The following is a 20081-nucleotide window of genomic DNA, read 5'->3' on the forward strand; positions in this document are numbered from 1 at the left end:
GCCTATGGGTGTGGTGGTTGCAGGTGGGGTGGGTGGGTGGGTCCTGGCTTGCAAAGCTGTTGCAGATGTCTCTTGTGGTGGAAGAAGGAGGGAGGTTGTCACAAAGTTCTTGGACGGGGATGTCTGTGGAGTCTGCTTGGTTTGTGGAGCCTGCTTGGTTTGGTGAATTCTCTGATCATGGTGAAGGTTAGCGGAAGAAAGAGAGAATGGCTGATCAGACAAAAGTTGACAAGTGGAGGTTAGACCACAACTCAGGAAGTTCACCCAGAGGTCTCCACAACAGCCTTCTGGCACAGGCCCCAGTCTGCAAAGCACGGGGAGAGGGTCCCCTTGAGACACATGTTGTTCACAGTGGAACCCAGCCAAGTCAGACACTCCAATCCATAAAAAGTTACCAGTTCCACACATCCCAGTCCACGCCTGGGACGCAATTACTTCAGCCACCTAGGCGTCCCGGTTGCACATGTAGAGATAACAAATCTGCACCTCCCTGAAAAGAATCACATTGTCAGGACTGGGATGACGTGCGTCGCACCAGACAATTCTGATCACCCATGAAGAGTTACAAATTGTCATGCTCCCCTGATATGGGCATAATGTCTGGTGTGCGAGGACCTGAGGCGCACAAGACGATTCCAATTGAACACACAAACTGATCAATGCAATGCTGCCCTGGAATGAGGCAAACATCTGGTGTGTGATGACTTGAGTTGCACCAGACAATTCTGTTCACAATGAAACTTGACCAATGCAGCGCCTCCCTGGAATGAGGCACAACATCTGGTGTGCGATGACTCCAGTCACACCAGACAATTCTGCTCACAATTGAAAAGTTATCAATGCAGCGCCTCCCCGAAATGAGGCACACCATTTGGTGCACGATGACTTGAGTCGCAGCAGACAATTCTGAACACATGATCAGTTCCAATCATGTATCCCCCTGGAATGAGGAACAATGTCTTGTGCACGATGACTTGAGCTGCACCAGACAAATCTGGTCACACACAGACACATGTTCAGTGGTGCTTCATGAGAAAGAGTGTGGCATTGCTCCGCGTATGTCCCCACCTCCAAGAGTCACAACCAGTGACTCGGACACCTCACATAATGAGCATGCATTTGGATGTCACATGAGAGAAATGCAGCACGTTCAACAAAAGCGGGCCACGTGGGGTCCTGCAACCTGTGAATCTGCTCACTACTAACCAGACGCTTATGCGTATCATGGCCACACTTTGAAGGGCCACACTCATTGAATGCAGGCAGTACTTTGAAAAGTCCGCACCAGGCAACTCTGGTCTCCAGGCACAATACTTCAGGGTTATTTACAAGCCCCTTGCTCTGACGGTTCGTCACTTTTTCCCATATAAAAAGTAAAGCACAAGCAGCGTAGACACGTAGGAGGGCACCACGCTCCAGATGAAACATGTAAAATGTATATGTCCCTCACAGGAGGTCTTTTCTGTCCCTGAGACATCCACAAAGAGCAAGGGGCAAGCAAGCAAGCCCTTGGAGAGCACACTTTCGAGTACCACACTGCAGCAAGCAGTTTGCCCAGGCCAGCCACGATGTAGGAAGGGTGTGTAGTCCCTTTTCAGGGTAGTAAATACTCCTGTGCACAACAAATTCTTCTGGCAGAGTGCACCACACAGTTCAGGGTCTCCGTCCCATGTTCCTGGAAATGCATCTCTAAGTTGCTGAAGTGTGATACCCCTAGTTATACCGAAGTGTGCCTTTGAAGTTGGGAATGATTCAGAGTGTTCCCCTTTGAACAACAGATGTCTCCCCAAAATACCAGTCCTATCTGCCATGGGGCTGTGAAATGCAGATCTTATTCTTTAGTGGGGCCATGATCTGGCTCCGAGAGGCCAAATGTCAAAACCTCTCCCTCCAATCTATCCAACCAGGCCATCAAATGGAAGAGGTCAGTTGTTCCAGTGGCCCAAGTTTTATATATATTGCTGGGGAATGCACAGATGTGTTTTCCCCCAGCCTCCAGAGGAATGAGACTGAATTAAAATGGCACACAAATGGAGTTTTAGAACATAGGAATGCCCACTATATAGAAGTGGCGTTTCCAAGGCATTTCTGACAAAGCCACCTTTACCATTGGAAAGGGTTTGTCATTGTGAATCCAATGAAAATAAACATTATGGGGCTGATCCACTACAGTCCGCTATTGCAACTAGGATTAATTGTAAATGTTACCCCATATTAACCTATGGGCAAAGCAGCACTCAATGGTACTGAACACATATGGGTGTTCTTCACTCCCTGGGCACACATGCCCTGGTGCACACACAATCCTGCAGGGGCAGGATGGACACAAGGTTTACAAACACCACAAAGGTGTAAGTGCACCCATTTAGGCCTGCTGTGACAGGCCCAGTATATATATGAAAACATCACTGTGCAAGTGTGCATATACTGGCAAGCTGTGTCAGGCTCAGTATATATATGAAAACACCAATGTACAAAGATGCACATACTGCCAAGCTGTTCCAGACTTAGTATGTATATTAAAATACCATTGTGTAAATGTGCACATGCTGGAAAGCTATGCCAGGCTCAGTATGCATGAAGCCACCATTGTGCAAGTGTGCATACACTGGTAAGCTATGCCAGGCTCAGTATATACATGAGAACACCAATGTGCAAGTGTACAAATACTGGTAGGCACCACTTCCTAACCTATGTAGGAAGGGCGTGCACACTTTCACACTGTACTTACAGTTGGAAAGCATCCAGAGCCCTAAGGCCACTCCAAGAAGATCATCAATACCTTAGGGAAGAGCTGACCTCCTAGGTAGGGAAACCCACATGGGGGTTCTCCCCTGCCAGGGCATGGGACACCCTTGTGTACCTGCCCTGCCTTCTGCAAACCACCTTCTCCACCTTCCAGGGTGTGGGTAAGGGGTAGCGGAAGGCCTACTCAGGTTTAGCCAAGGTGGGGGAGTTCTACCATGACCGCAGGAGCACCTTTGCTTCCACAGGCCTGCACTATCAGGCCTAATACAAGTTGGTCAGGCTCCTATGGTGGGTGGCACACTCAGTGCAGCATCCCAGTAGTGGCACAGGGCTGTACTTGTCCCAGGTATGTGGTGTCCCTTTTTATAGGACAATCCTGGGTAAGGCACCTCAACCTATCACGTAACCGCCTCTTTCTGGCATGGGAAGGAAGGGCACGCACTTTCCCACTGCAGTACAGTGGGAGCGTGCTCAGAATCCTAAGATCACGGAAAAAGAGTGAGCAAAAAACTGAGAGGAAAAAGCAAAAGAATTCAGGGAAATCCTCTAAGATGGGCCTTGCCCAACAGTTATGCAGAAAGGGGTTTTAAGAAGGGTTCAGTATGGATTCCGGCAAGGTCTGAGGACCCAGAACAATGTCTGAAACTCAGTCTTATAGTAGGTAAATACATGAATGTCAAGAAAGGCTTAATATACCTGACCTTCATTGCAGTTCATTTTGTTTTTATTTATTTTTTAAAGATATTTTATTAACATTTTACTCTCATACATTGGCAATACAAATATAATATACACAACTGAAAGCATTGGTTAATTCCTCTAAATATTATAACATTCAGAGACTTCCATGCATTTTCCAGCAATCAATAAATCGGAATTGGTTCTGAACGTCCATGAAACATTTAAACAGTAAGTATTCTGTATGCGTTCAATATGTATAAATTCCTGTCTAGTATCCAGCAAAACTATTTACACGATGGTGACTAACATGGGGTAGGTGTCTACTGTAGGTGCAGAAGGTCTTTGGTGCCTGGTAAGTGCGGATTCACAATGGTCTTGTTCACTTTAATTTGTACTGGTTGGAGGATTGCCTTTAATCATGTGGGCGAGTGTGTTATGATTTCATCGCGTTCAGTCCAGGACAAAGTCAACTGCATATAGGTGGTATCCGCCTCATTCACCATTATACTCCCTGGGTATGGGTGGTTTCCGCAGGGTCCGACAGTGGTCAGTGTTGTGCCTTAGTGTATGTGTCTTCGCTCCCAGCCCCTAGATAACAGGCAGTCAAGTCAATATTGGAGGGGTTCCTTTTCGCTATCTCGATGTTCCCACTTTTCTAGGATCTCCTCCTATAGGGGGGCGATGGGTTTCTGGTGCACTCCCTTCATTTCTTCACACTCCAGGACCTGTAACTCGGCCCTAGCCCACCTTGTGACATCCCATCTCCATACCTCCAATGGGGGGCACCCAGGCGACCTCCACCCCAGTGCTATTTGTCTCCTATAAAGTACTAATGCCAAATCTAAGAACCGGGCAGTTACCGTCCCAGCAGCCAATCCTGAATGGAGGCCCAATAGGCACACCGAAGGAGTCAGGGCCAACTCGACACTCAGCAACACCACCAGATCACGCAACACCCCCTCCCAGGACTGCTGGATTCCCGGGCAGAGCCACAGCATGTTGTCCAGATCTGCATCTGGCTCAATACATCTAGGACATGTTCTGGAATCGCCCCCGTAGATAATATTTAACCTGTGCGGTGTGAGGTACGTCCTGTGTAAGTAATTATACTGTATGTACCGTAAGCGCGTGTTCCATGACACTGTCCTTGGGCATGCAAGTACTCTCCTCCACTCCGCCTCCATCAGGTCACTCTCAAATGTCTTTTCGCAACGCTCCCGAAATGCTGCAAGGAGGTCATTGTGCATTCGATCTGGGCCTTATACAACTTAGTAACCAGGTGAGTATCTTCGCCCGAGGTCAAGAAGAGGTGCAAGATCTTATGTGTATCAGGTTCTGCATGAATCGTACCCCAGTGTGTCTTAATACGGTGTGACAAATATTGATAAGACAAAAACTGCCCAGTCGGCACGCTATTCCTTTCAATCATGTCTGCGAATGACCTCAATACTCCATTCTGGAAGAAATCACCCAAGGTCACCACCCCGTTCTCGCCCAGGTCCCCAGACCACATCCTGACATTGACCCAACCACATGGTGGTGTACTAGCAGCGACAAAGGAAGGGCCGCGGAGTAAGCCACCCCTATCCCCCACCCGACGTGAGCATCACTTCCAGCAATCTATTGCAACTTTCAGTAGGATACTTTCCTCCCTACGTGCCCCCACTCGAGCAATCATACATGTGAGTATCCAGTTTCTATCCTTCACTCCACTGACAGTGTATCTATCGAAATGGCCTTCCCCTGTGAACCACCTAGCAATCCACTGTAGCTGACAAGCTAAATAGTAGAGTTCAAAATCTGGAACACCGAGGCCCCCCATAAGCGCCGGCCTACAAAGAACATGGAGCGAGGTGCGTCTGCAACCTCCATCCCATATAAGATTTCTGATTAGCGTATTTAACTCGTGGAACCACGTCGAAGGCACATATACCAGCAAGTTAGTAATGAAGTAGAGGAGGCGTGGGAGCATAATCATCTTGGATAGGGATATCCTAGCTGATATGGTTAGTCTAAGGGATCTCCAAAATCCCACAGACGAACGGAGCAAACCTAATGCCCTGCCTATGTTACCCTCGCGGAGGTCCCTCAGGTCATGAAACACCTGTATGCCCAGGTATTTAAAGGTGCACGGGGCCCACACCACATCCTCCGGGCATGTAGATGGACGCACTCCACCCGCCATCAGTGGGAAGACAAAGGTCTTACCTCTATTCAGGTGGAGTCCAGAGAGGTTTCCAAAGTTGTCCAATTCCCCCAGGGCCCAGGGTAATCCAGTCTCACCATCTCTTAAATATATTAGGACATCATCTGCGAAAACTGAGATAATATGCTCGGTCTGTCCCCACTCCACCCCTCCATTAACTTCTTTGGGTGTACATCTAAGCACTCCCGCCATGTCTCGCCCATTCACAATAGGTGATCCCTCCATTCCCGGTCTCACCAACCACGCCAGCATTTTCCCAGACCTGCCCTCCTCCGCTTGCACTGAGGCCAAATATCTCTGCACACTATGGCACCTCAACTGCTCCTCAATTCAGGAGTGTAAAGTCTTTGCCTCTTTAAATCTATCCCCCATCATTCCTGCTCCATCCTCGTCTCTTTCTTCGTCATGATTAATCTTTTCTAGTTCTATCAGCTCCCGTTCTAGTGTACACTTGATCCCAGCTGACTGACTCATGCAGTGGCCTCTCACTGCCACCTTAAGGGTTTCCCACTCTACGCTTCTGGACGATGCAGACCCTGTATTGAAAGTGATATGGTCTGCAAGATAGGAGCGGAGGGTCTCTCTATATGCCTGATCCTCTAAGGTAGCTGGTCTTAGTCTCCATAACGGAATGGGGGGGCCTGTCCTCAGTTGCCTTCCATATGAGTAATAAGGGATTATGGTCGGACAGGGTATGCCCCAAGTATTCAGGGGCATATTTATACTCCGTTTGCGCCGAATTAGCATCGTTTTTTTCGACGCAAATTCGGCGCAAAACTAACGCCATATTTATACTTTGGCGTTAGACGCGTCTAGCGCCAAAGTATGAGGAAAGAGCGTCATTTTTTTGCGTGAACGCCTTCCTTGCGTTAATGAGATGCAAGGTAGGCGTTCCCGTCTAAAAAAATGACTGCGACGCAAATGCGTCGTATTTATACTCCCGGGCAAAAATCACGCCCGGGAGTGGGCGGGGCAAAAAACCCCGCATTTGCGCCGGATTTTAGCGCCTGGGTCAGGGCAGGCGTTAAGGGACCTGTGGGCTCAAAATGATCCCACAGCTGCCCTCCCATGCCCCCAGGGACCCCCCCTGCCACCCTTGCCCACCCCAGGAGGACACCCAAGGATGGAGGGACCCACCCCAGGGACATTCAGGTAAGTTCAGGTAAGTATAATTTTTTTATTTTTTTTTATTTTTGGGGCATTGGGGGGCCTGATTTGTGCCCCCCTACATGCCTCAATGCCCAATGACCATGCCCAGGGGACATAAGTCCCCTGGGCATGGCCATTGGGCAAGGGGGCATGACTCCTGTCTTTACTAAGACAGGAGTCATGTAAATGGCGTCTGGGCGTCGTTAAAAATGGCGCAAATCGGGTTGAGGCGATTTTTTGCGTCAACCTGACTTGCACCATTTTTAAGACGCCCTAGCGCCATTTTTCCCAACGCCGGCGCTGCCTGGTGTACGTGGTTTTTTTCCACGCACACCAGGCAGCGCCGGTCTGCTTGCGCCGGCTAACACCATTCAATAAATACGGCGCCCGCATGGCGCTTCAGAATGGCGTTAGCCGGCGCAAAACTTTTTGACGCTAAACTGCGTTAGCGCAGTTTAGCGTCAAAAAGTATAAATACGGGCCTCAGTGTGAGTTACATTCTGTATAACATTTGCGGAACAAAGTATCCTGTCTATCCTATTGTGTAACCGGTGCAGGCTGGAGTAATATGAGTAGTCCCTGTCTATTGGATGTTGAGCACGCCAGGCATCAATCAGGCCCCAACCCTGCATCCATTCCAGTGAGTAATTTGCTATTTTATGTGTTACTGCGCCCATAAGTGGTGGAGTGGAGCCGTCCAGGTCTATATCCACTACACTATTAAAGTCCCCCCCAAGGAACAACTCCCCCCTGCACTGACGCATGAGATGACAAGACAAACGCTGCTTGAAGGGGATCTGGTCCTGATTAGGGGCGTATACACTGCATAAGATAATTGGGACTCCATGAAGTCGACCCTCCACTATCACAAATCTGCCCTCTTGGTCAATGTCAGTAGTTTTAACCTCAAAGGGGACACCCGCTCTTACCCACACTAGCGCTCTCCTGGCATAGGCAGAATACTTGGTGGTGAATACCTGTCCCCTCCATCTGCGTCTCAGTTTATCTATTTCAGTGGCAGTGAGATGAGTTTCTTGCAATAGAGCAACATTTACACCCCGCCGCTTCAAATACGAGAGCACCCTATGTCTTTTGGAGGGTGAACCCATGCCCCTAATATTCCAAGTCAGGAAGGTATAATCAACCATCTCGGGTGAAAAAAACAGGCCAAATCCCCCACATCCCCAGGCACCCTGCCTCCTTCCCCCGCTCACTGAACTCTATGTGGATAATTCGTAACCCCTGTGCCACCATCAAAGAACGGAATTGTAAACCCCAACGCCCAATCCCCAGGGCACCTCTCAAACTGTAGGTTGCCCAGTAAACATTGCAACAGTGCAGTAATAACACCAAGTTACTTAGAGTTCTCGCCATTCCGCTTCGAGTGGTCAAGAAACCAGTAGAGTGGGTGGTTGCAAGTCCTTCGAGGCCTCGCCAGCATAGTTCTCCATTCCTCGGGGCCAAATTGGAAGTTATTTAGGCCAGGTCATCAGCCGTTTGGGGAGTCACCCTAGGGGCCTCTGTGGAATAGCTGGGGCCCTCTTCCGAGGACACAGATGCACGATCTGAATCTTTCACACTGTTGTCTGTTGAGAGCGCCCCTCCGCACACAGAGGCCGCTGCGACCAGAGCCTCCTTTTTCGCCAACTCTTTTTGGGCCATGGTTGGTCCCACTGGTGGTCGATCTCTATTGCGTTGCCTCTTCCGTCCTCTGTGGGTTGCCCGACCAACCTGTCCGCCCTGGTTACGTTGACACTCTGTTAGGTCTCTCGTCTCTAACCATTCCCATGCTTCCTCCGGTGTCTGTAGGAACGTGGTTTTGCCATCTAGAATCACTTTTAATTTATCCAGAAAGAGGGGTGAGTACTGAATCCCTGCCTCCCGGAGGGTCTTCTTCACAGCCAGGAATGAAGCGCGTTTCATCTGGACTTCCAAGGTAAAGTCAGGGAACAACGTCACCGCTCTGTTCTCCACCTCGAAGGGCCCACCCTCTCTGGCTCTCCGGAGCAGGGAGTCTCTATCCCTATAGTACATCAACTTCGCCACCACCACCCGAGGCGGCCTTCCTGGTGCCAAGGGTCTCGAGGGGACTTGATGCGGCCTCTCCAAAGAGAAAAAGGGCGTAAGGTGATCTGGCGCCACGACTGTGCGCAGCCATCCCTCAAGGAACTCCTCCATGTTTGACCCCTCCGCGCCCTCCGGGAGGCCCACTACCTGTAAGTTGTTCCTGCGGTTCCTCCCTTCCGCATCTTCTAAGCGACGTTCCAGGTGCTGTACCCGGTCCGACAGATGTGAGACCGTGGCTGCGAGGCTATCATGTTTTGGAGTAAGTTCCGATATTGTTGCTTCTTTTTCCTTCACCCTGTCCACCAGTTTGTGGTGATCTGCCCTCAGCAACCCCAACTCCACTGCCACTTGGTTAATGTCATGCCTCAAAGTAGTTTTTGTGTCTTCCATTGCGCCCAGGATCTTCTTGAGGGTTGCCTGTACTGTGGGCTGCGTGAGATCCTCCATGATCTCTTTTTTGTAATTACTAGTAGGGTTACGGTGCGGGGTTTTACTTCTGGTCTTGCCCTTGGAAGACATCCGGGACCTACAGTGCCATGAGCAAGCCATCAGATAGGGTGGTGGGCTACTCGCCACTGCGGTGTAAGTGTACTCGATCTCTCCCCTGAGTGCAATTCGGTCTAAGGTACAACGTCTGCCCTCGTGTTCTTTGGGTTAGGTTAACACTACTTCATGAGCCTAACCGCCGTCCAAGCCAGGCACAGGTCACACGGTCTGCTTCAATGGGTCCGTCCCCGGTCGGGCTAGAATAAGGTACTTTCCAAGGGCAAGCACCCAGGAAGACACGCAAATCCGAGGCAGTGGACAACGTTGTATTGAGCTATAGAAGATTTGGCTCTAGTAAATACACATGGGCAGTGGAACTCATGCAGTCATTTGGAGGGCAGACAGTCCCTGCGATAAGCACTGAATGCAGGACTCCTCATGGTTCCCCCCAGGTTCCAACCAAACTTCATGCCCAAAAGATTCACAGCGCTCATTTCCCCCTCAGGTTCCTTCTTATGTGCAGTGGCTTCTCCGGGCAAAGCTCCCAGGTCTGGTGGCTATAAGGCAGGCACTTATTGCAGCAGTCTCTGCCGCTGTCACCATTAAGAGCATCACTACTCCCTCACTAACCATAGAGCGCTAAGTGACCACAAAAAAGTGACAGGTACTCACAGGCGGAAAACCAAGCAAGTCTGCGTCCTGTCCACTTCAGAAAACCTGCTTGTGTATCTGATTACCCAGCCTCAGAGCCCCGATCCGGCCGGGGCAATAGTGAGTTCCATTAATACAGGAGGCGGCCCTACAGCTCTATTCAGGATAAATTCCAGCAGTCGGCCGCCTCTACAGGGACTGAGCACACCGAGCGGTTGATGCATCACAGCCGTCGCCCCCCCACAGGGCCGGCATGTGGTATTCCTCTGGGCCGCGATTCCCCTCCTCGGCCAAGAGCTTCCGCCCAAGCCACACTCCACCAGCAGGCGAAGAGGCAGGGGAGGCCAGCCCACCTCAGTCCCGCAGTCGCCACAGGGCCGGTCTTCGCTACTTGTCCGCAGAGCCCGGGGCCGCGACTCCGCTCCTCCCCACCGGGCTGCCGGCAGAGCTACGGATGGTCGGCAAAAAGGTAAGCAGGGTGAGCCTCCCCAGCACAGCAGCCCCTCACGACAGGTCAGCAGTGCCCTTGTGGACCGACCTGCTCCCCCGTCCAGGCTACGGCGTTATCCATCAGCAAAGCACTCCGGCGCTCCCCAGCCCCGCCTGGGCCAAGGCTCGGCCAACGCCTGAGCCGCCTCGACAGGCCTCTGCCCAAAGTCTCCACGGAGCGCCAGCAATGCTCCAGGGGCTCAAACCTCTCCCCGCCACCAGGCCCTCCTTACTTCAGCAAAGCGCTTCTCACGTAGCGCACTCCCGTCCTGGCCGGGCCTAGATCCTTGCCCGGACCGGCTCCTGGAAGCTATCCGGCTTCGTTCCTCGGCTCATAAAAACCAAGTCAGGTGTTCTCTGCCGGATATTCCAGGTCCTCTGCACCTGGATTGTGTTCTTGGCCCGCGAGGGAAGTCAATTATAACAGGATTAATTAGGGCCTCGACGGAGCACTTGAGTTAAGCGTCCGCCATGATGGCTCAGCTAGCCACGCCCCCCCTTCATTGCAGTGCATTTGACAGAGTTAACAGATCCAAACTAGGAACTTTTCTTCCGCAGATCAGTATGCTGCAGGATCTGGTTGTTTTTTTACTTTCCTTGCACTGCAAGGTCTCAGCTAAGGTGAGATTTGGTACAGACAGGGAATGCACCTCCCTTTTTTCTCTTGGCAGTGGTGTCCGCCAAGGTTGTATCTTGGTACCAATTCTATTTCTTCTGTGTATTAATGATGTGTACTCCATCCTCATCAGTAACTTTAATGACCTACCCCGGATAAATTGCAAATCCGTGCTGTCCTTTTTATATGCTGGTGATGCTGTCTTGCTGTCCTGCACTCATAATGGGTTAGGGGCTCAGGTCGACAACTTTTCATTCTTCATGGAAAGCCAAGACCCATGGATAGCCAGGACCTAGATACTAATACTGGTAAGTCACATTTTATAGTGTGTGGCCCGCAGCACAGCATGCTCAGATCTATCTCCTTTTAGGGCAGAGCATAACAAGGGAAAAATAATTCTACTATCTGGGTGTAAAATTTAATTACAATAACAGATTTGGGTCTTTGCTATCTGACCGCTGTTCGCTCTGTAACTGTGGAGCTGGGGCTCTGTTCAACGTATTCACCAGAGTGGGAAGTAAACCTATAATGCCCCAGTTGGAAATCTACTGTTTATAGTGTCAACCTGTCTCCACTTATGATGCCAGTATATGGGGCTTTAGAGGCTTTAGAGACTAAGGGGGTCATTCCGACCCTGGCAGTCCATGACCGCCAGGGCCGGGGACCGCGGAAGCACCGCCAACAGGCTGGCGGTGCTTCCTGGGCCATTCTGACCGCGGCGGTAAAGCCGCGGTCACAAAAGGGGAACCGCCGGTTTCACGGCGGTTTTCCCCTGGCCCAGGGAATCCTTCATGGCGGCGCTGCTTGCAGCGCCGCCATGGGGATCCCGACCCCCTTCCCGCCATCCCGTTCCTGGCGGTTTTTACCGCCAGGAACAGGATGGCGGGAACGGGTGTTGTGGGGCCCCTGGGGGCCCCTGCACTGCCCATGCCACTGGCATGGGCAGTGCAGGGGCCCCCTAACAGGGCCCCATAATGATTTTCAGTGTCTGCTTTGCAGACACAGAAAATCGCGACGGGTGCCACTGCACCCGTCGCACCCCAGCAACTCCATTCGGAGCCGGCTTCATCGTTGCTGGGTCTTTCCAGCGGGACCGGCGGGCGGCCTTTTGGCGGTCGCCCGCCGGCCCAGCGGGAAAGCCAGAATGGCCGCCGCGGTCTTTTGACCGCGGTGCGGTCATTCGGCGGTTGGAATGACTGCCTAAATCAGCTTAGAGTGGGAGGAAGATCGCTTCTGCAGATGGTTACTTGGACTTGGCCCAGGAAGTTCATAGGACTTAATACACAAATAATTGGGTTTGACCCATATGACTGATTCAGTGGGGCTTGCCCCACTTCTCCTCTGGGTCTCTGTCTGGAGTAACCCAAAGGCCTATTTCAATCTGTAAATCATTGAGGACTACCTGTCTTTTTATCATGGTGTAAGAATCCCTTGGCTGAATTAAATACAGAAAACTGCAGAATCATGGATGTCATATAAAGGTCGCCCTGGGTCACAGTTGCAACCCCTGGCTTGCCCCTTGCGACCTCTGGCACTGCCTTTGCTACTCCTGGCCTCAGAGATGGCAAAATCAGTGTCTGGAAGATAGGAAGCAACTTCTTTAGGGCTCCAGCTTCCTTGATTTCTGTCAATTTTGTACTGCACTTATAGTGAATAAGATAACTTCCTGGCAGCGTAGGTAAGTAAAAAGTGTTTTAAATGTATGTTGTGTGCATTCTTGAGGGTGAGAGTGTGTTTATGTGAGAGAGTGTGTGTATGCGTGAATGTGTGTATGTGTAAGCCTGCGTGTGTGTGAGTGAAAGTAAAGGTCAAATGACGTGCCATGTCACTTCCACTACACCTTGAATTTTGATGAATTGACGTTCATGTGCAGAAACTATTGGAATACCAAAATTATTCTCTAAACTCCCTTACGTTCACCCATATCAAACTCTCGGCAGCCTATGACAAGCAAGGCAGAGAGTCCATGAAGCCTGGGGTGAGAGAATTGATTGGCTCACAAATCGCCAAAGGTGTTGAGCCATATCTCCAGCATGTTGACAGCATACGGGAAAGGGCTTTGCTAACAGAATTCCGACTAGGTACAATTTGATGTAATCTAAGTTTCCATGTTGGTCAATTTTACCCAAAGTCCATTTTGCTCTGTCCCTCTGACGAATCATCCCCTCAAACCCTGGACCATTTTATCATTTTATGTCACTTTTATAAAGAAGCCAGGAGCAAGTTTTTATTACCAATTTTAAATAATCTGTTTTTTTAAGCAATACAGACCTGCCCTTTATTATCGTTGAATGCCCCCTAATCATGATGTTTATTCCTTTGTGGGAGCCTTCCTGAAAAATGCCTTTTATTGGCGTGAGTCCATCTCCTTCTGATCACAATGCGTTGGTATTTACCTGTTCCATCTTGCATCTTATTTGCTGTTATTTGTTTGCCTCTGTTATGTGAGAATGTATTTTACTGGGGTGTAGTCGTGTTGTACGATTTGTAACTACTGATTGTGATCTTCCACTAAGTCCGTTCTTTCTTTCTGTATTTTAGGCGAAATTGTTGGTCACTTTTCCGCTTTAAGCGTTTTTAATTCTCTTTAAATCTGCTTTTCTGAATAACGTATTGTACTGGAGCAAGCCCGTCGTCTTTTCATTTTAATGCACTATTTCCTTGTGCACTTTTATTAGCTGCTATTTCCTTGCCTTGGACTGCTGTGGGACTCCAATGAGGAGGGGATGATTTTGTTGGGGAGTAGCTGTATTGTATGATCAGGTGTGTCGCTTTAATGTCCGATCTTTTAATAGTGTGCTTTATTTCTCAATTTGTCCCTTCTAATTTTAATTGTGTAATTTATATGGAATTGTTGATGACAGCTGCTGGAAGGGCTCTTTTTAATTTGTCTTTCCTTTTACTAACATAAGTTTATAATCGAATAAAGAAAAGGAAAGACATTATATGCAAGGTATGATGAGGGTATTATAATTAACAGCTTAGCAGGTTGTTGTTTGCTTTATGTATCTTGTGCCAACTCAGTTGGTTGTTAATAATAGCTGTACCCTAGCAATTGTCATATGTGAATACGTTGGACCTCCCAATATGCAGTACCAGTCTGATTTATAGCACCAAAACACAACTTAAAATTCTCTTTGGATTACTATCTTAGTCAGTGAACAGTAATTATACACAACAATTTATAGCTTATAGCTATGCCTTATAGCTATGATACAATATCTCCGCTACTTGTGAAGTAAATAAGATTTTGTTTCTCCTCTTTGTGGTAAATAAGATTTAGTTTCTCCCTTATTTGTAAGATAAATAGGACTTTGCCAGTCCTTACCAAGAGGTTTCAGATAGAAACCACTAGAACCACTTCAAGAAACCTTAAGCATTTTCCTCTCTTGTCATGCGCTAGATACAAAGACATCCAGATTTCACAACTTCATTGTTCCTTAGAAGGGCTTTAAGTAGGATGAAAAATCTGAGGGGTCTGTTAAATGGCTGTGTCCTGTATAATGAAGTCAATGGCTTAAACATATAAACTAAATTTCTGTGAATCATATGGCATGCCATCCATGAGCAGTCTGTTATTGCATCCAGATATATAACACAACAACTGACATACACCAAAAATGAGCCAGGAATATGGGCTTTGTCAATGATTGTTAGTTGTGTAAGATTAGTTACAATAAGGATTTTGTTAATATTGAAAACGTTTCAGTTCTGAAATTATGAAACCTTGAATTAAAAATTGGCGAAGCCTGTGGAAGTGGTAGTAGTCTTCAGAGTGTCTCAACTTCCCTCATTATTAGGTATGTAAATCCTATTTCACTCCACATCTTGTCCATCTGTATATCTTACACTCATCTCTTTCCTCTTCAGCACCCTCTTTCCACTCTCATGAATGTACTTCCTTGTATCTCCTACACTTCATCTCCCCCCAAACACACAACACACACATGCATCTGTAAGCACTGCAGGACATATTTACACACCCCGTTGTGTTGCCCTTGCACCAAGCAACATAGTGCAAGAGTGACGCAAGCCCAAATTGAGATTTATAAAGCCATGCAAGGCCACCCTGCTTGGCCCTGAGTGGCTTCCTAAATCTCGAGTAAACCAAAGCAGCGCAAATTGCTGCATTGTCTTACTCTGCCCAAGTGAGGCGTTCCATGGGGTGCTGCGTGGGTGTTTCCATGTAACATCTATGGATTTTGACGCTGTTAGACTTTTCATCCTTGGTGTGGTCTCCCTTGACTTTTTGCCTCTGTTTCCCAGGTTGTTGATGTATGCTGGACTCTGATTTTGCTGTTTTTGTTACTCTGGGCACTTTACCACTGTTAACCAGTGCTAAAGTGCAAGTGCTCCTTGATTGGCATATTTGATTTACTAGTAAGTCCCTAGTAAGGTGCACTAGAGGTGCCAGGGCCTGTAAATCAAATGCTACTAGTGGACCTGCAGCACTGGTTGTGCCACCCACATTAGTAGCTCTGTAATCATGTCTGAGGCCTGCCACTGCAGTGTCTGTGTGTGCAGTTTTACCTGTAAATTTGACCTGGCAAGTGTACACACTTGCCAGGCCTAAACCTTCCTTTTTCTTACATGTAAGGCACCCCTAAGGTAGGCCCTAGGCAGCCCCAAGGGCAGGGTGCAGTGTATGGTTAAGGTAGGACATATAGTAGTGTGTTTTATATGTCCTGACAGTGAAATAGTGCTAAATTGTTTTTCACTGTTGCAAGGCCTGACGCTCAGTGTAGATTCCCTTTGGGAGCAGTTAGACATCTGGAGTTTGGGGTCTCTGAGCTCACAATTTAAAAATACATCTTTTAGTAAAGTTGATTTTAAGATTGCGTGTTTGAAGATGCCACTTTTAGAAAGTGAGCATTTTCTTACTTATACTTATACTATTTCTGTGACTCTGCCTGTTTGTGGATTCCCTGTCTGGGTCAGTTTGACAGTTGGGCTGGTTTCACCTCACACTAGACGGTGACACAAAGGGAGCTGGGGTGTAGTCTGCATTTCCTGATGAGCCATCTGTGCGAGGAGGGAGGGGGGAGTGGTCACTCACACCTGAAAGGGCTGTGCCTGCCCTCACACAATGCAGTCTCCAACCCCCTGGTGAGTGTCTGGGGCCTGGCCTGGGCAAGGCAGGATTTCACATTCAAGCAAGACTTTGCTTTGAAGTAGGGTATAAGAAGGGCACCCAAAACCACAGACGGAAAAACATTTCTGGAAACCAAGAGGAACCTCTGCCTGAAGAAGATCTGAAGAGCTGAGGAAGAAGAGCTGCTTTGTGGAGCTATCCTGCAGTTGCTGCTTCTGCCAAAGTAAGAGGGCAAAGACTGGGTTTTATGTGCCTTCCATCTTGTGAAGATCTCCAAGGGCTTGACTTAGAGCTTGCCTCCTGTTGTTTGAAGTCTCAGGGACAGCAAAGACTTCTCTCTGCCAGCACCTGGAGTCTCTAGAGGGACTCCTACTCTGCACTGTGGTGCCCATCCAGTTCTTGGGACCCTGAAAGGAGAAGCTGGCAGCCTAAGAGGAAGAAATCCACACACAGAACGCTGTGCGGCGAAAAGATCGACACAACTCCAATCTGCGGCTGGGATATCGACACGCCTCTGGCTTCGTGGCTGAAAATCAACACTCGCCCGTAACGCGACCGAAGAGTCGATGCACGGAGCTGGAGAAATGACGCGCAGCATCGCTGACGGAGGCTGGGAGATCTCAACCCGCGCTGCGTGGTTTTCAGATCATAGTGCAGCTGGATTTCCGATGCAAACACCGCTGGACGTGTAAAAACAACGCAAGGCCTGCCAGACCTGAGAGTGCTGACCTGATCGACGCATCACTCTCCTGCGGAGAAAAGAAATGATGTGCCTCGACCCGGCGAAAGGAGAAACAAGGCAAGGTCTCGTTCGTGAGTGAAATCGACGCATAGCAAGCTCTTTTTGACGGACACTCGCCCGTACAGGGTTATTTTTTATGCACCCCAGGTACATTTTCACGCTAACAGTGTTAGTGTGTGTTTAAAACTACATGAAGACTTTTTTGCTTTTTAATTAATAACTTGACTTGTGTATTGTGGATTTTTGTTGTTTTGGTCTTGTTTTGTTTAGATAAATATTTTCTATTTTCCTAAACCTGTGTTGTGTCATTTTGTAGTGTTTTCATTAAGTTACTGTGGGTGTTGGTACAAATACTTTACACCTAGCACTCTGAAGTTAAGCCTACTGCTCGTGCCAAGCTACCAAGGGGGTAATCAGGGGTTAGCTGAGGGTGATTCTCTTTTACTCTGACTAGAGTGAGGGTCCTTGCTTGGACAGGGGGTAACCTGACTGCCAACCAAAGACCCCATTTCTAACAGACGCATTCCCAGATTTACCAGAAGTGGTAGACCTGGGAATGCACCAAAACCTATGCCTCCCCAGGTGAAGTGTAATGAGGAGAAATATCTACATTTCTCCATGTATTTTTCTCTTTCTACGTGGAAGAGGAAAAAGCCTCAGGGGATTGTTTTTGGGCAGGAAGGTGCCCCTGCATCAAATGATATCATTTAAAAGAAATTTGGTTCTAAAAGGCCATCATCAACAAACCTGACCTTCAGAGACAGCCCTAGCAATTCAAGGACGTCATGTCATCTTTTTGCCTCCCTCAAAGGCTGATCAGATAATTTGTATTAGAAACAAATCTGAAGTGGTGAAACCCATTCCTCTATCGATCACCTTCTGCAAAGTATATTTTGTTCAGTGGGTACAGACTCCTATAACCAGTGACTTGGTGTAGCTACACCATGTCCATCTCTGGTCTCCCTAAAAACACCTATTAATAAAATATGTAAAGCCATTGAAAACAAATCTAAACATCGAAAGTGTGCTGGATATCCTGTCATCATATTACAAGTGCCAAAGTATATAATGCACTTGTAATACAGCTTATAGGGTATCTTCCACATTTCTGACAGAATTCTATCCACCAGCTCTAAATAAGGCCCTATTTTTTCATTATAATGATGTCACTGGAGCGACAAACCATCTTCACATGTATGGCGATAGTGGCAGTTAGGGTGCATATCTCTGTTATTCACCATATAGCTAACGCGTCAAGGACGTAAATTTGATATATTTAAATGTGAGTTTACTACTGAATGCTAGTTGGTGATCTGGTCTCGTTTGCAAACCTTTGTATCTAATATAGCTTCAGGTTCGAAGCTCTGTATACTTCTGATTTCAATCCTTTCTATTTACAATACAGTTGTTGACCGATGGTTTCAATTCGTAATGCTCTCTCCTTCTGTCTGCTCGCCAAGGAACTATGTGCATATTATTCACTTACACAGTATTACACATAAAATAGTACAGGACCACTTAAACTAATACAGGCAAAATAGCTTTTATTTGGCTATAAGGGAAAGTAAATGCAATTCCTTTTGTAGTCAAAAACCAGGAGCTGACCATCTTTATTTTTTAATCAGAGTTTGAAATAGAGTTCTCTTTTTTGCAACTGGTACTTCTGCAGTCCATTAAACACAGTAAGGTAGAAATGAATCCTTGTTTTACTGATTTTTTTCTGCTTTATGTGTTAGCGAACAGACTTATTTAGATGCTATGATAGTGCAATCAATGCCAGTACTCATTAGTTTAAATCACATCTAAAAATCAATGGAGACTAAGTTTATTCTGGGTTTCCATTTGTGAAGGTAAAAAAGGGTGCACTGATGGCTTAATTTTGAAGAGCCAAATCGGTGCTCCTTGTGAACAAGTCATTAAAAAGACTATCTTATTACATTAGAATAGATACCTCCACTGCCCTTATTTTTAACTGCGGCTCCGTTTATCTCCTACCTTTGTTATCTTGGTTAAACTTCCTCACTGCACAGGGTGCTGCTTTTCTTGCTCTTTAATATAGCATCTCGCTAGAATTGTTAAACCAGCATGGACGGGTGCTAGTCGAAATCCTACAGTGTTGACTAACTTCAAATCTCCATAAACCAATTCCACTCTAATCACATTGGGCCTTACTCACAAAGGTAAACTTACACTTTTGTGTAAGTTCACGATTTTTTGGATTTCATAAAACAATTTGAGATGTAGTATCTTTACAACTGCCTATCGTTTTATATGCGGAGTCTTCTACACGAATGTGGAAACACCGCAGTCATAAAGAGACTACTTGAAAAATTCCTTTGTGAATTCCAAAAAATCGCCAACTTACACTAAAGTGTAAGTTTACCTTTGTGAAATAGGGCACCAATGTATAAACGTCATAACATCCTGTAGTTAGCCCTTACCATAAATGAAGCTCTATGTCATCCACCCTTCTGTACCCGGTTTCATGCGCCTAGACATAATTTCATCAATCAGTCGTTCGCCAAGCATATCTTCTTCCTTCATTTTCTAGAGTACTAGCAATAAATCATATAGATATGTATGATTTTGTACTCTCTTTACCCTCCTATGTTTACATCATACTGATGTTTTGTAACTTGGTGAAATTTTAAATAAAAAGATTTTGAGCACAAACAAACTGTACAGTGTTGGATCACATGGGAGGTTGCTGAACACAATGGTGGACTGACAGTTCAAGCTTCTGCACTCCTGTTAATTTAGCATTTTGTCATTTTCAGGAATCGTAGCTCTGTGGTCTCTGGCGATCTTGGCTTTTGAGCGCTTTATTGTGATTTGTCGACCACTGGGAAATCTCCGCCTGAGGGGAAAGCATTCAGCTCTGGGCATTGTGTTTGTGTGGGTCTTCTCGTTCATCTGGACCATCCCACCCACATTAGGCTGGAGCAGCTACACCACAAGTAAAATCGGTACTACTTGTGAGCCCAACTGGTAAGATGCCTCCATTACATTTATTTGCTTTTGCAACAGAAAAAAATGTAGATAAATCAATAGGGAGCATAGCTACCATTCATGCAGCAGTTGTAGTGTCACCAGGGCTCACGTATGTTATGGACCTACAGTACGAGCTAACTCAATCGGTGCAACCTACTGAGCC

At 47.4% G+C, this 20081-nt stretch overlaps 1 protein-coding gene across 2 annotated transcripts in view; it reads left to right on the forward strand.

Moving 5' to 3' along the window:
• The window catches only part of LOC138300419 (vertebrate ancient opsin-like), a 566835-nt gene that overhangs the window by 148806 nt on the left and 397948 nt on the right, over nt 1-20081 (forward strand). For both annotated transcript variants that reach the window (XM_069239767.1, XM_069239765.1), the window contains exon 2: nt 19705-19915. In XM_069239767.1, the coding sequence (XP_069095868.1) occupies nt 19705-19915 (211 nt within the window). The remainder of the gene's footprint in view (nt 1-19704; nt 19916-20081) is intronic.

This window comes from Pleurodeles waltl, chromosome 6 (assembly GCF_031143425.1).
Source record: "Pleurodeles waltl isolate 20211129_DDA chromosome 6, aPleWal1.hap1.20221129, whole genome shotgun sequence".
Classification (NCBI taxonomy): domain Eukaryota; kingdom Metazoa; phylum Chordata; class Amphibia; order Caudata; family Salamandridae; genus Pleurodeles; species Pleurodeles waltl.